This window comes from Sitophilus oryzae, unplaced genomic scaffold (genome assembly GCF_002938485.1).
Source record: "Sitophilus oryzae breed Bouriz unplaced genomic scaffold, Soryzae_2.0 scaffold_1716_pilon_pilon, whole genome shotgun sequence".
In the NCBI taxonomy this organism is placed as follows: Eukaryota; Metazoa; Arthropoda; class Insecta; order Coleoptera; family Curculionidae; genus Sitophilus; species Sitophilus oryzae.
The window spans coordinates 2290383-2306761 of NW_022146409.1; the positions used below are offsets into that span (position 1 = coordinate 2290383).

General features: G+C 31.5%; 1 protein-coding gene across 1 annotated transcript; it reads right to left on the reverse strand.

Moving 5' to 3' along the window:
• Positions 1 to 337: 337 nt before the first annotated feature.
• Positions 338 to 16374, reverse strand: LOC115881353 (peptidyl-prolyl cis-trans isomerase). The gene is made up of 3 exons (XM_030898798.1): positions 16132 to 16374; positions 7797 to 8101; positions 338 to 746 (listed from the first exon to the last, which is right to left on the reverse strand). The coding sequence occupies exons 1-3, from the start codon at positions 16321 to 16323 to the stop codon at positions 626 to 628; spliced, it is 618 nt and encodes a 205-aa protein (XP_030754658.1). The 5' UTR covers positions 16324 to 16374; the 3' UTR covers positions 338 to 625.
• Between the last annotated feature and the right edge of the window lie 5 nt (positions 16375 to 16379).

Sequence of the window (16379 nt, forward strand, 5' to 3'; positions counted from 1 at the left end):
GTATTTCTGTTTCATCGGTCACCTTCCCGACATCGTCACGCAGTTTCGTCCTACCCCTTTAACTCATAAGTAGGTATCTATTATTATTATTTCACTGAATGTTTTTAATAGCGTACATTACTACTGGAGCAAATTATATCGCCGCTCCGGAAAACGATACAATTTCACAAAGGCAAAAATTACACTTTAAAATTAAAAATATCTATAATAGGAAATAGCCGTGATTTATTAATTATTGCACTTTTGGGTTAAAAAACTTTTTTTTCATTTTCACACTTCTGTAAAATTGACCGTTCTTCCGGAGCGACGATATGTATTTAGAAAATAAAAACAGAAATAAATTTAAAATGAATCTTTATTTATCGACGCAATTTTTTTAAGTAAAAACTTTTTTTAAATGCAATGCCACTATAACTAAAGGCGAACATTGAAACAAAATCGATACAAAAAATGTTATCGGATACACCGCACATCTAAAGGTGGAATGACTTCAATTAAAATTATATTATTATTATTATTACGTTTAAACATACGAACAAAAAATAATATTTAATATTTGATCAATAATATTAATGGTGTATCTGTTACTTAAAATTGTATACACTGGTTTTAATCGTTAAAATAATTATAATTGACCGCAATCAGCTACAGTGATCTTCTTCGAGGTCTTGCCGGACTGTGAACCAAGAGATTCGATTTTCTTAACTACGTCCATTCCTTCAACGACTCCTCCGAAGACAACATGCCTAAAACAAAGAAAAACAACGTTAGAACTTGAAAATGAGAAGTAATATCGACAACAATTTTCAACATAAAGAAATATCTAAAATTAAAAAAAAAACAGTTTATTTGTTCAAATAAAGAAACGAAAAAAAAATAAAAATTAGCTATAGATAGTAATTTTCAAGTGAAGTAAATAGATACGTTAAATAAATAAATCAAGTAGTAAGTAGTAAAAACCAGGGGGGTGACAGTAAACCGGAAAATTGGAAACAGTTGTGGCGCGGTTCTACCCAGGCAGAAAGCATGGCCTTCTAGACTGTCCTAGACAAAAATCTGAATATTTCTATATGATTTCTGTCAATTTGCTACATGAACATTTTTTATGTAATGCTCTATGTCCTGTTCCTTTGTCTTTGTCTGTAACAACGTCAGTCTCTGAGGCCTCTGGCAAGGTCGGGCGCCATTTTAATTTTTGCCGTTTAGATTTGATTGGAAGTTTGTTTCTGATATTTCGGCTGAAATTTATAAGTACAAAGATGTTTTTTGATATAAAGTTCCTTGTTAACACTTTAATAAAGTATATATGATATTAATTACATGAAGAAAATGATGAAATCGACGTTTCGGCGTGTAGCAGGTATGGGCCATATTATAGGTAAAAATAGGTAATATATTAACTGTTTTTATATTTTTTTAGCTTTAAACCCAAGGATCTTGGGATATTCTTTCAAGGATTTTTCCGTATCTCTACTTTAAAGACTGATCGGTGATTTTGAGCAATTGAAAGCAAGTTATACAAGGTAAATTATGATTATTGAACTATTATTAGCCTACGTTAAATTTCTACAAGATGAACAGAAATGCGTAATTACATATCACATAGGTACCTATTATGTATTTTCATAGCAATAATGCTATAAATCTATGTATGTAGATTATTTTTAAAATACAAATGAGGTATTAGATGTATATGTATCATATTTTTTATTCATTTTATTTTCATTCAAGTCCTGTTTGATTTAATTCACAAAAGTCTTATGTAGGTACCTATATTTATATTTTTTACATATTTTTTTTGATTCCAGGTTTTGTGTGGGTTCCGGTTGCCTTTTTCCTGCTTCCAGTTATTTATCCGTGAAGCTGTGAAAACATTTATTTATCTTCAAGTTTCTGTAAGTCAATGCACTGTTACTTTACTAATTCGCTTTAACACAGCATCTCTGATATTATTTAAATATTTAATATTGATACAGTAGTTTATTGGTTTATAGCTCTTTAATTGTGTTGATTTGCATATTTACATTGTTCTAAATTCCAAATAAATATTTTTGAGTAATTTTGTTGTATTATTTACTACTAGAAAGAGTAAAAAGTATATTAACCCTCATTTAAACCTCCCGAACAGCCCGCCATTAAAAACCGGAAACGGAAATAAATTTCATAAAATTGAAATTGTCATGTCTATGTCATGTCAAATGTCCCAGCCGCCATATCTGAAAATTAGTTACCCAGGCAGCCACGCTGTTTCCATAATTTAACATTGACTTGACACTTCTTCTTGTATTTATTATTTTATGGTAAAAACTAGTAACATGATATTAAATAACCAATAAAAAATTTTGCAAACAAAATGTTTGTTAACCTTTTGATATTTTTATTAAGGTATATTTGAATATTGAAAATTTAATGTCATTTTTCGATATATACAGCCCCACTTCTGTCGGTAACGAAATAGGTCAAAGTTGAAATCAATTTATTGCGAATTTTATATATTTATGGATATACAAAAGACGTAAATCAGTTGCTTTAAAACAAAATAAAAACTATGTGAGTATTTTTGAAGATTTTGATATTTGCAATTTCAGATTGCATGATTGTTGATAATAATAATAAATCAAAAAATAACTGTAAAAATGTGTCCTAGAAAACTAAAAAATATTTCTATATGAGGTACCTATAACAGATAATAAATCGAAAAATAATTGTAAATGTTATAAAACTATATAAAAATATCTATTCATCAATTTAAATGTTGGACCGATTTTTGAAGTAATTTCGTGTGAATCCATTAGACCGCTAAACGCAGGGATTTATTTTAAAATTTATGACAAAAATATGTGACAAAAATTCGCTGTTCGAATACATATCATTTGCAAAGTCTAGTGCAGAACCTATTAGGTTCTAATATAGAGACTATATCTTCATTCCCGAGAATTTAGAATCGTCAGAAAATATGTTGGTTTTTTGAAACAGTTGTATGTCTCCAAATTCCTACCAAAATTTTGATCTGCAGTAAGTACTATACACTTTGGCATTAGATATTTTATTAGGAGTAAAAATTATACTTTTTTGACGATGATGTACCTTTGAAGGACCATCTATTAGCCTATCTAGCCTCTATCTTTGAAGGACCATCTATTCCGACTAGAGAGAGGCACAAAAAGTACATTTTTACTCTGAATAGAATACTTTTTTAAACGTTACAAATAATCTTTAATCAATTTCAAACATTGCAAATAATATAAGCAGTAATCGAGCAACAATTATTTGTACTCTCATTGAATTTGACAGTTAATATCAGTTTAATAATATATTTCTGTACTTTTGTGCTTAGGCGTAACAGTCCTTTACTTTTATGCCTAGGCGTTAAAATGACAAAAATTAATACTTTTGAGACGTTTGAAAAAAAATCCGGTTGACCTGAAGGGAGCGATTTTTTTGCGGAATATATTGGTGACTGATGTGGAAAAATGACACGCGCCGTAGAATTGTTAATGTTATCGGTATCGGGCAGAGTAATAAAGATTTAGCCATTCAGAATAGGACTTTAATTGGAAATAAGTCCTAGTCGTTTGGAAATCCGATTTAAATATAAAAAACCTGATTTAAATATAAAAAACTGATTTAAATAAAAAAAATCTGATTTTTTTGTTAAAAAAATCATGATTTTTCCCAACCACTGTTTAAATATAATATGACTAAAAAGTTTTTATGATCAAGTTTGCAATCTATATAGAGATACCAACGATGCATAGATTTTTTTTTGTGATGTTTGCAACACTGATTCTTATTTTTTATTTAATCTATCAATACATCGATCGGCACATGAACGCATTAAACAAGTTGCAACAGAGACACCTTACACAAATGTTAAGAACCAAATGGTTCCCTCACGTATCAAACGCATCGGTCCTTGAAAAAACTATCTGCGAGAGCGCTATTTTAAGTCAAGATTACTAAGTCCCGCTTAAGATTGGCTGATAACGTATGCAGGGTGCAAGAAAACAGCTACCAAAATATCTTCTTTACTATGAGCTTGTTTTTGAGGATATTTTCCATGAAAACTTAAAGGGGATAAGCATGCAGAATCAGTGGGAGGAAGCAGCGCACAACAGAGAAGAATTATAAACAAAATATAGCAAATGAGAAGAATTATAAACTCAATTAACAAAGACAACCAAAAACTAAAAAGGCAACAAAGTAATGAAATTTTTGAATGTCCGGAGTGCGAAAGAGATAACATCCCGTATAGGGCTTTTCAATCACAGAAAAGCATGAGAGAAAACGCCATGCATACCCATCTTCTGATGCGAACTGAAGCCAGGCGAACCAGACCGGTAAACTACGGTAAAGAGCGATTCCTGAAAAACATCGGTTTGATACGGAACGGTTTGGTAAAATACTGGAAACGTCAAATGTTGACGTTTTCTAAATTTCAATACCTCTATTATAAAATTTATTTTTTTTATGCATTTTTAATGTACCTATATTATCTGCTTTTACGTTTGCTTCTTCTTTTCAATAGAGTTTAATATTGAAAAGTACTTTATTAATAAACAGTTAAACTCGTTAGACAGCTCAAGTGAAGATCCAATATTAAGACAGATCAATAATAAATAAACAAATCTAATCAATATTTATATTTTTATAGCTCACAAAACATTCACGATTATTTGTCTTGTTTTTCATGTTTTCTTTAAATGTTCCTGACTTTAAGAAACAATGACTGCATGATAAGTTTAAATGGTCCTAAAAAGTAATTCTATTTAGTTAATGAAATTTATTTATACTTGCCTACCTCCATTGCTTTTGGACGTAAATACAAAATATTATTACAAATTTTAGAAATTAAATGAGAATTTCACTCGAACTTCCAATATTTGCTTGATTTGGTTTGGTTTGATTTATTCACATAAATGACATTGATCGACAAGCAAAACCAGAAAAACCAGCATTCTCGCGCTGGTTAGTTTGGTGACAGTTATAACCGAATTTTTCAGGAACCGTGTTCTGTAATAAGAAAACTTTCAGGAAACCGATAGAAACGGAACATAAAACCATAACCAAGGTAAGCAACGGAATACACCCTTAATTCACATTCAAATGCTTTATCTGGCCATATTTTCGATCTAATCTGTCGAAATATTCCTTGATTGGTTGGACAGACTATACACTGTTCCAATGGAATACTTTATCTCGATTTTTTAACTGGACAGTAAAATTAACTTATGCAAGAACTTTCTGTGATGAGCACTCTTACTTGTTGAAAGATAAACATATTTTTTTTTCTATGTTAACAGTTCACATTGCTTAATGCAGTTTAATGGTACAATTTTATAGTGTTGAACATTTATAAGTAAAAATAAGCGATGATTTTAAGTATGTAACTAGGTATAGGTTAAGTACAGACATAAAATATAAGACGAGTTTCCCTAATAAAAAGGTGGCAAGTCACTACCCACCGACATTAAAAAAATCAAACACGGGGACCTGATCGATACCAGTTGTGTGTGCAACTGCTAATTTCCTTAATTCTTTATGTGGCTGGCTGGAAACGGAAACAGAAAGTTATTTATTCATACTCAAATTACCTAATTCATCACTGTACTGTACGACATAGGCATGTAGATATGTACACAGAAGAAACAAATTGCAGTACAAACACATGCAAAAGGTTAATAGTAGTTATTTTCTCCAATAAAACGTACTTTAAAATATCCTGAAGAAAGATATGTAATTTGGTATAAGTTTACTAGTAATTCAGTATAAAGGGTGACAATTTAAAAAAAAACTCATAGACGTGTTCCTGGGGTCGAAATATACCACCCCTGAAAATATTTGCACTTATTTAAGACTCACCCTGTATATTCTTTATTTTGCGATTTTTTTTAAAATGTCAAATATGACATACCCGAGAGCAATAGAATATTTTTAATGCCATTTTAATACAAAAACTACTGCCAAAGTTAAAATTTCACTTAAATCAATAAATAAAAAATCCCATGCGATGCGGACCTTATCCTGTGATCCTTTAAAAGGTGTAGCATTAAAGCATTAATAGAGAATGTAGGCGGGAACTCAGGAAGTGTTAATGATTGAGCTTAAGAAAAAATATTTATTTATAGATAAATCGATGTGTATTATCTTGAAGTTCAAAAGTTCCCCGCTAGTTAACATTGCCATTTTACACAGGGTGTTTCAAAAAACATGATTTTCAAAAACACAATCTTTCGTGGGGAGACTGCTCACGTAAAAATAAGACGTATTTTTCATATCAACATAGGTCCTATTCTGCTTTGTTTCATAGCTACAGAGTGTTAAAATCTTAATATTCTTTCGATTTATTATAATTTTCTTCTAAGTACTTTTAGCGTTTCGAATTAAATTTTGAGGGTAACAGTTACTATAAGTGCTACATTTTAATGCTAAATGTGTAGGCGGTTTAATGCCAACTAAAAGTTATCTCTTGATATTTTGTCGAATTCGGCCTTCTTGGTGGGATAAACGCAATGTTATTAATCACAATAATTAATAAAATTAAAATAAAAATAAAATTAATAAATTATATATTTTACCTAATTTATTATTAAAAATTAGTACCATTCGTTGTTATTATTACTCCAACCTTCAGCAATTTCAAATAAAAAAATAATAGTATTCAAGATAATTACAAAAGACCTAATTTAAAAAAAAATTTAACATCCTGTAACTCTAAAACTACATATGCATTTCTACACCCATGTTAATAGAAACATGGGGTGTTCCAAAAGTTGTTTTTCTTGTCATAAGATTTTTAAAATATACTTTTTCTTTTTTAATACGTCTCTCATGTTATATCTCGACATGTAAACAAATTATTAAACACCATTACGAAGAAACAATGTTAAAATTCCCCCATTTTCTACTCAGTCAAGTTTTCAATGCTATTTTTTGCATTCATCTATGGAGGCTTTCAAAAGTTGTTTTTCAAAAATAAAAACTTATATTAGTATTATCTAATTTTTTTTGATAGTCCTGGATAAAGTATTGTTTTCTACTCGCATATAATGGCTGTTAGTCACTTGGATGATTCCGTCCGAAGTCATAAGCTTCATCCGCGTGAATAACAGCCATTATATGCTCGTTCAATAATATACTATTAACACCCTGTAGCTATGAAATAAAGCAGAACAGGACCTATGTTGATATGAAAAATAAATCATATTTTTAAGTGAGGAATCTCCCCACGAGAGATCGCACGTTTTTTGAAACACCCTGTATAAGTGAACGGATTGTAAGAAGATTAAACGAAGCAAATCTTATGTCAAGAATGCCTGCTTTGGGACCACAACTTACTAGGTCTGTTGACTAGGACCAAAAACAAAGGCGTGGTTTTAATGTAAAAATTACGAAATAACGTTAGTGTCTTCTTCAAAAGCTATCATCTCTAACAAAAATAAAACTATTGAGATGAACCAAAAACAAACTATAGAGAAAGAATGTAGTCTGATGATAAAATGATTTTTACATTCCTTCCTGTCGTAAACATACTCCACATGGTGTTTCTAACTTTCACCAAAATATGATGAACATTTTGTTTCCCCTAGTATAATTGACAGACAGAAACTTTCATTTTTAAATTAGAAAGAGGTACTAAAAACTCAAATAATTTAGCTACATATTGTTTAAAAACTCATCAAAATGGGCCGATTAGAACAAAATATATTAAACTTTAAAATACATCAAAATTTTAAGATGCCCGTTTCAGTCAGCATCAGCAATAATCACTAGAACTTGAACCATCTGATATTTACCTGTTATCTAACCAGGAGGTTTTGACCGTGGTGATGAAGAACTGTGATCCGTTGGTGTCAGGTCCGGCGTTGGCCATCGACATGATACCGGGTCCCGTGTGCTTCAGGGTGAAGTTCTCGTCTTCGAACTTGTTGCCGTAGATTGACTTGCCACCGGTGCCGTTGTGAGCGGTGAAGTCGCCACCTTGGCACATGAAGTTGGGGATGACGCGGTGGAAGGTGGAGCCCTTGTAGCCGAAACCCTTTTCGCCGGTACAGAGGGCGCGGAAGTTCTCCGCGGTTCTTGGAACGACGTCGGATCGGAGCTGGAAAGGGTCGGATAAGAAAAGATTAATACCATAAAGAACTTTAAAAGTAAAAATTTACGTATATTTGACCATTATATCGCCCAGTCCCAGTAATGTAAAAATTAGGGATATGCTAGTCTATCAAAACGTTAGTGCTGTAAAGAATAATATACTAAGGGCTGGCAAAGGTTAGTTTTGGGCCGAGATTTCCATATGTAAGAAGAGTACAATGTGTTTATAATGTACTGAACAAAGACAGAACAGTAGAAACGTTGCCGAACATATGAAATAAACCGAGAAACTATGCACATTGCTAAGAGACGTGGAAGGGGACTTAGCAGATTCATCGCGGTCGACCGGTTGACCCAATCAGTACTTAAAATTCTAGGGAAATGTGTATATCATGCGTTCAGCTTCACGATTTTATTTATTTAATTATGTCTCGTGATACTATATTTGTTTATTTATTAACGAATCGTTGTAATTTTCCCTATAGCTTGTAAATTTTTAAGTGCAAGTTAGAAACACTTGCACTTTTGGTAAAAATAAGTGGAATTGAGTTGATCGCCCTATTAGAATTCAAAATTGAACTCAAACTCAACTCAATTCAAAAATCGATATCTCGAAATCCATTAGAAATAATTGATTGTAGTTTTTTCAAAAAGAATTCTTAATATTTCTGCTATATTTTCTTCGCAGACAGTATGTGAAAACCTTTATAAATAAAACTTACACGTTTGCTGAAAATTGCAATGCATAAAAATTAATCGATAGGTTTTTCAAAATTTTTAAAGGGGAAGAAACAAGCCTATCAAATTTTTCTTATTTAAACATTTTGTAAAAGATCCGAGCTTCAAAATAAATAAAAAGTTTCAATATCTAAAGTAGTCCTTGAGTTATCGCGTGTTATGTGTTAAAAAGTTGGGTTTTTAAATTATGGCGATTACTGACGTTATCGCGTTATAAAAAAATTGACACACTAACGATATCCTTATAATTCCATTTCAGATGCTCAGAAATATATCTAATGATTTTATCTACTTATCTTTTTCAAAAAAGTATTTTAAAAATAAGCGGTTTGCGATCGCGATTTTGCTTTACTTGATAGGGAAAGGCGTACCGGAAAAATGTGGCAACACCGCAACAGCACACCGTCGCATTTCTCTCACTCCGACTTAATAAGATCCCTATGCAATTTACTACACATGTAAATAATGACCCAAAAGTAAGAGCTGGCAACTTTTGGCACGGTATATAAACGAAGGTCCGATATTCGGTTAATATCGACATTACCCGGTTAATCTTGAGAATAACACACAACAAAACAACCAAAAACAAAACCAAACCCAAACATTAACCTGTTAATGTCGACATTAAGCGGACATCGGACTTTAACCGTAACATATACATTTCATTAGATTTTTAAACATAAAACTCTTTTTTACACGACAATTTAATCGTCGCTAAATGAAATACATCTAATAAAAAATAAAAAGAAGCACCTAAAGCGACTATTTGAGAGATAAATAAATTAACGACTTTACAAAGAAAATTGGGAAATCGTTGTTTTTAGAATTATGAATTTTGTTATAGCTTGTTTGATAGGTTTATATTAAAATATCCTATGATCTCTTTAGTTATAGCTGTATTTCATTAATATTAACATTTTAATGGCTTTCTTGACCACGCACATAAAACAAAAATATATTAAAAAGGCTGAAATTATTACACTGTTTAAAAAAGAAATAATTATGAGATAAGTGTTAAAAGATAATATTATATTTATTGGAATGGAAATCTTGCAATACGGTACCAAAGATGATGTTTCGACTTTTCTTCAGACAAAATAAAATTACTTAACACGTATAATTTTTGTCTATTTTTCACCTCTTATTTGACCTCAAATCCAAGGAGGCAATACAGAAAGAGGTATATAGGAGGGCTAAACCTAAACCGTGGAAGGGTATGTATACCCTCGTAGGAGGTAGATGTCTACTCCTCGGAGGATGAACATCAAAAATGAATGCCAGAGGAGGGTGGGAAATACCCTGTCCCCCATACAACAGAAAGCTCCCCATGTATGATGAGTTATATCAAGAAAGGGGGACACAATAAATCTTTAAGGTCGCGGGTCGCGGTGATTAATCCCTATTCTACACATATATACTTCTCATTCTACTTGCATTAAAACTGATAGTTTTACTGACGTTTGTAGAAGAAATAAATTATATCTGGACGCTCTATAAAATATGTACGATATACAAATTATACACGAACAAATCCTTGCCAAAAATATTTTTGTATTTCCAGACATTTTAATGCGCTCATTCATAAGTTCAGCCTAATTTACTTTTCCACTTGCATAAATTCGTTAAAATACACCCACATTACAATTAGTAAAACTAGATACAAACTGAAAAGCTTTTATAAAATATAGAAATAATTCATTAGAATTAATTCATTTTTCAATTACATAATGTAAAGAACAAGTTAAATTAACGAAATAAAAAGTAAAAAACAATGAAAAACGAATTGAGCATTCCGTCTCTTTCTTTTATACCAATTATACCATATCGGCAAGCGACTGTCTTGGTATTCTGTACTTTACTTATTATACATGGGTATAGGAATAGGACTGAATTGATATGGCGATATTCTAAGTCAGAGGAAGAAAACTGCGAAGTGTTTATTCTATAACCACTTAATCCGACACCTTACTTCATGAGCTTAGAAAAAGACTTGCTCTCATATCTTTGTTCAATACATATTATAGTACTTAGCGTATTGAGTGGTACTCTTCGTACACGCGAATATCAACACCCAAAGCCAGATCTTGCTCCTTGTATCTCTGGAGGAATATTGGTGGCAAACTTCCACTTTTTTTTTATTGTATGTGGATGTGGATGGTATCGAGCGTGATTAATGTATGTTGATGTTTATTTCGGCATAACCTAACTTAATCCATTAAATTTATCACTGTCCATTCGCAAATAATTGCAGTAATATTCAGACTTCATTTTGTCAACAAAATCATATGACTAAATTGTTGTCTGTTCAACGACTTTTTAGCCTACAATCTGCGTTTTTTTTATCGTATAATTATAGGTAGCGACTATGTAACGACAATGCGAGTGACTTATTAAGGAAATGAAATATATTGACTTAAGAAGTTATTGCAATAAGCTGACGATATATGTGTTTACATTTAGTTCACGCTTTTCTATATTAAGAAACAAAGTGTAAACATGAGTCCATTAGTAAGTCTAAGTCCAGAATCCGCTTAAAATTACTTATAATGGCTGATAATCGGACACTCGCCGAGTCATCATCAATAAATGTCATATACAGGGCTGTACACAGTATGTACCCTTATGTCTTTACAAAGGATTTTTTTTTATTACTGACATTTTTCAATGCGACAATGATTAGAATGGTCATTAAAGGATTCAGTACTGAAAAAATTTCCAGTTCAGGGGCTTGGAACACCCTCAAAAAGAAAATTCTACTCCTCCAACTCCCAATGGATGACATACCAAGAATTTATAACTTCGAGAAACACCTCAATCCCCAATATTGTATTGAACAATAAAGAGGATTGGAAAAGAAAAACGTTTGCTCAGAATGTAAAAGACCGTACCATAACGTGGTACACTGATGCCTCCAAAACCAAAGCAGGGACAGGAATAGGAGTATTTAGGTCGAAAACTAAATACTCCGAACCAATGGGCACTACCCTAGATCATATACTTACATGAATACATCAACGCCATAAGTTTAGCATTAAAAATATATCTCCAACATCACGACGTACCATTTTCAAACCTTCTTTATTACACTTATGAAACGTTCACTAGCTTTTTCCGAGGACCTTAATTTGCGCATGCGCATTAAAAGTTGCACGTATTTCCCAAATAATCAAAATTTAATACGGTTTAGAAAATACAAATCATAGGTACAAATTATACATTGTTATGGAATGGAAACCAAGTTTTCATTGTCATCATATTGTCACAATCATATGTCATAATATTATTTACATATTGTAACGACGCGCGACGCTTGGTTTTTTGCGTTTTTTATTTTAAAAATTGTATTAATTACTCTTTTATCGACCACTTTTACCTATATAGCCAAGGATGCAAGTGTCTCAGTGAGAAATTAATTATAAGTTTGCGCAATAATTATATTTCCATTTTTTTTCGTTGGACTTACTAAATACTCGTAAAAATTACTAGAAAGTGTTTGGTGTGTGGAAGTTCTAATATAAAGGTCCTCGAATTATCTTTTCATGGGTATAGGTAAAGTATTCAGTTGTTTTATTTATATTAAACCACATGGCATACTTGTATTTTTTATATAATTTAATTGTTGTGACAGTAATTCCATTTATTGTTCAAATATATGCATTTTACAAATTAAATTTTTAAAATTAATGTTCAAATTTGGCGCGTGGACGATTGGTCCTCGACAAGGATAGATGGAGTAGAAGCACCACGTGTGCAACGGTGCTTGTCAGATATAACACCCTCCGAATTTGGCATTTATTTATATATCAGTCGAAAGCATACACTTAAATAAGAATTTTAAGCAAAAAAAAATTGCAGATGAACCACAATTTATTGAAAAATAAATAAATTGAAAGTGCATTTTTAGGTTATGAAGTTGTATAAGCGTGTAATTATTGTAAAATATGACGATTATATGCATTTTTTTATTAATATAAAGGTCAGAATTAATCATTGAGGAGCATTAATAAGTCATAAATCAAAAATAGAGTTGGTGATATCTTTTGTAATATTTGCCTGATCGATTTAACTCTTTCGATTCAAACTTGCCGCCGTAGCCGTCTGTCACCATTTGTTGTTAAGGATGTAAGCTGCGTGAGCATTGTTGCCAAGGTTATTTCTTGTTTGTATGATACATAATACCGTATGATCGAAAAAAAAACGGCGTCCAGTTGGCTTGGAAATGACGATCGATGACATTCCCCATATAATTTTACATATAAAATGACAGCGATGTTCATTTCATAGCCATGGCTTACGCCGTTTTTTTTCGATCATACGGTACGTTACATGATACAAAAAAAGTGTTGAAACCGAAAGAGTTTTGATTGCGTTGGTTTCAACCTTTTCGTGAGGGTGTTAATCTTTTGTTTTGTTTTTTATTTTAATACGAATCTGATTGCTTTCACTTGATTTTACGTGCCGGTCGCCGGACGAACAAATTCTTATACAATAGCGCTGTCACGATAAGAACAGATTATAAGTTATTTTAAAATCAAGACATTGAAAGCACTCAGATTCGTATAAAAATATAAAAAAAAACAACAGATTAACCCCCAAAGAGGTTGAAACCAACGCAATCAAAACTCTTTCGTGCAACTTTATAGTTATAAATAGTCAGATCTTGTAGGCAAAATATCAGCTATGGGTAGGAGCAGTTCCTCAGGCGATCGCCTTTTCTTGATTTTAAAATAATTTATAATCTGTTCTTAACGCGAGTTTTCTTCCGACCAGCACGTGTTTTTTTAATGAACCTTTCAAGAAGAAATGAATGAATCTGGCAACGCCGACAAAATTTGGAGGAGTTTTCGCATATAAAGTAGCCTGCTCTAGCAATAATTAGATGTTTATTTTTTCATTAAATTATGGATCATCCACACTTTTTTTGGCTTGAAATACTTATTTCGATGTATGCTTTCGAGTGATATAAAAAAAAGTACAAAATTCGGAGGGTGTTATATCTGGCAAGCACCGTTATTTATTATTATTATTATTTAACAAATGGATAGTAAAATGAAAGCTTAACAATGAATTTTTATATTATTCGAAATAAAGATGGGAGATGGTCTGTCCAACAGGAGGATCCAGCAATGCCAGTTGTGTCGTCATTATAATTCACAGGCATATTGTATTTTCTGTTTTTTTTTGGGATGTTGTCTATCGAAATCTCTCCTGATTTGTTGGGGAGATTATAGTATGTTTATGATTCAACAAAAATTACTTTTCAATAGCCCAATTCAAATAGAACAAGAAAAAAAATGATAACACGTAACATAATGATAAAAATATGAACTACGAACTATAATTATTATTATATGTATGTATATAGTTTATCTAACCAAGGTTCTTTGATAAAATTAAAAAATAAGATCAACCAAAACTTGTATTATAAAATTAGACTTTATTAAAAATATTCAACATTTTCTACACACTTTTATACAAACACGTAGAAAATTAATGTTCTACGTGTCGTGACCCAACCCTGATCATGATGGAACTAATTTTAAGTGTGTAACAAGTAACAAGTATACAGAAAAAAAGTATGTACTTGTATAAAAAAACATAAATAAAGCTTGATATTCAATTTTCATAGTTTTGAGAAAAAGAATGCATAAGTACCATATTTTCTGTTAATTGCATTTTTTATGTTATTAATATCTACAAATAGGTATTTTGTCTAAATATATTAATTTTGAATCGAGTTTTGAATATTAAAATAGACATATTTACATGCCATAATTTTACAAGATAATTATCGACAAGTTAAGTGATATTAAATATTAATTACATAATCTTATTATCTGAAATAAGATTTTTTAGAGGAAAATGAAAAAAAAATCGGCAGCCAATAAATTAATGAGATAAAAAATATTGCAAAGCTGAATATGTTGAGTCATACTGTAGGTATATGATGAGTAATCTCAATTGTATTAAAAAAAACACATCACTTGGAACAAAGTTCAAGATCTTGAGATACCAAAATACTTCAAAAACCTGATAGGAAGTGAAGAGAGACAAATTGAAGCAATCCTTTGTGTGATGAAATGAAAGAAGTAGCTAGCTTAGCAAAGCCAATCGTTTTTAGCCTAATAAGTAATAGCCATTGGCTAAAGACCTGTAGACAAATTGGTCACTGGCTTATTTATATGAATGCCTTGCCTCCTGTATAAATACCTGCTGTTGTAGAGATAGGTAGGTATAAAAATACCATAAAGGCAATATCATGTATATCATAGGTTGGCTGGAAAATTTAATTGTCTTATTCATTCTAAATGAATGACAAGCACGGCAATCGCTATTCTACTAATTTCCCGGACTTTTATAAAAGTGGGTCACTTAGGTCATGTCATGATTTGTGTAGAATGAAAACAATGAAACAAACAAAATAAAATTCGTGTACAATAAAATTCACATTCAACAATAGTACAAGAATGTAGGTATTTCTTCTCTTAATGAATATAAGTTAAAAACAGAACATTCTAATGGCAAAAATGGTATAATTTACCTATATTACCTACAACCATTAATATAAATTGCCGGAAATATCGCACATACAATTTATTAATGTTATAAGAGATAAATCTTGTTAGTCATAAGAAATTTCCATTAAGTTATGCTTCTTTATTAGGTTATTATTCACTTATAAATGCACGACGATTTATTTACCTTATAAATAATTCCTGTTCATCATAAGATTATTTAGTTAAGTATGAATAAATTTGACAAACTACTAAATAGCGTTATCTACTAAAGAGAATCGTAAATCTCTATATATAGTCAAAAAAACTCAGTTCGTTGCACATGATTACTGTGATCTATGCAGTGGAAAATTACTGTTCTCTGTAGAAACTAGAAAAGTAATTTGCCGGCAACCGTGTTAAAAAAGAAAGAAAACGATTGAATCCTGACATTGGAAATATGCGAGTTCGATGAGTAACAAAATATTAACAATCCCATATTAACATATAAGGACATCTCGCAACAGAACCTTGAAAGAAAGCCGGTTGCTCGTTGTTTATGGGTGGAACAAGATACGATAACGAAAAAAGTAATTATCTCGTCCATAAACAAAGATTAAAGTCTACTAAACTAAACTACTACCTAAATCCCAACTCTAACAAACGACAACTGTAACATATGTGAATAAATTAATAAGTAAACCGGCATATAAAAAATCAAGCATGGTGGTTGTCAGAAAATGTGACTACTTTCTAGGGGGCTTCGCTTACAATTGAAGAAACAAAAATAGTGTGTTTAGCTTACCTCAATTACGATACGCCCCAAAGGCTGATTATCAGCAGCCATATCGAAGAAAACTCGTGGATGAGCCATTTTACTGCACAAATTTCTTAAAATCGACGTATCCAAACCAGACCGCAAAGTTGTACACCGACCGGCGAATGCGCTTTGAAGCGAAATGGAAGCGGCTTGACGAGAGAGAACGAAGAGGGCCATATTTACAGGAAGTACAACGTGAATCAAAAGTGTTCTAGAAAATTTCAAATAAAATT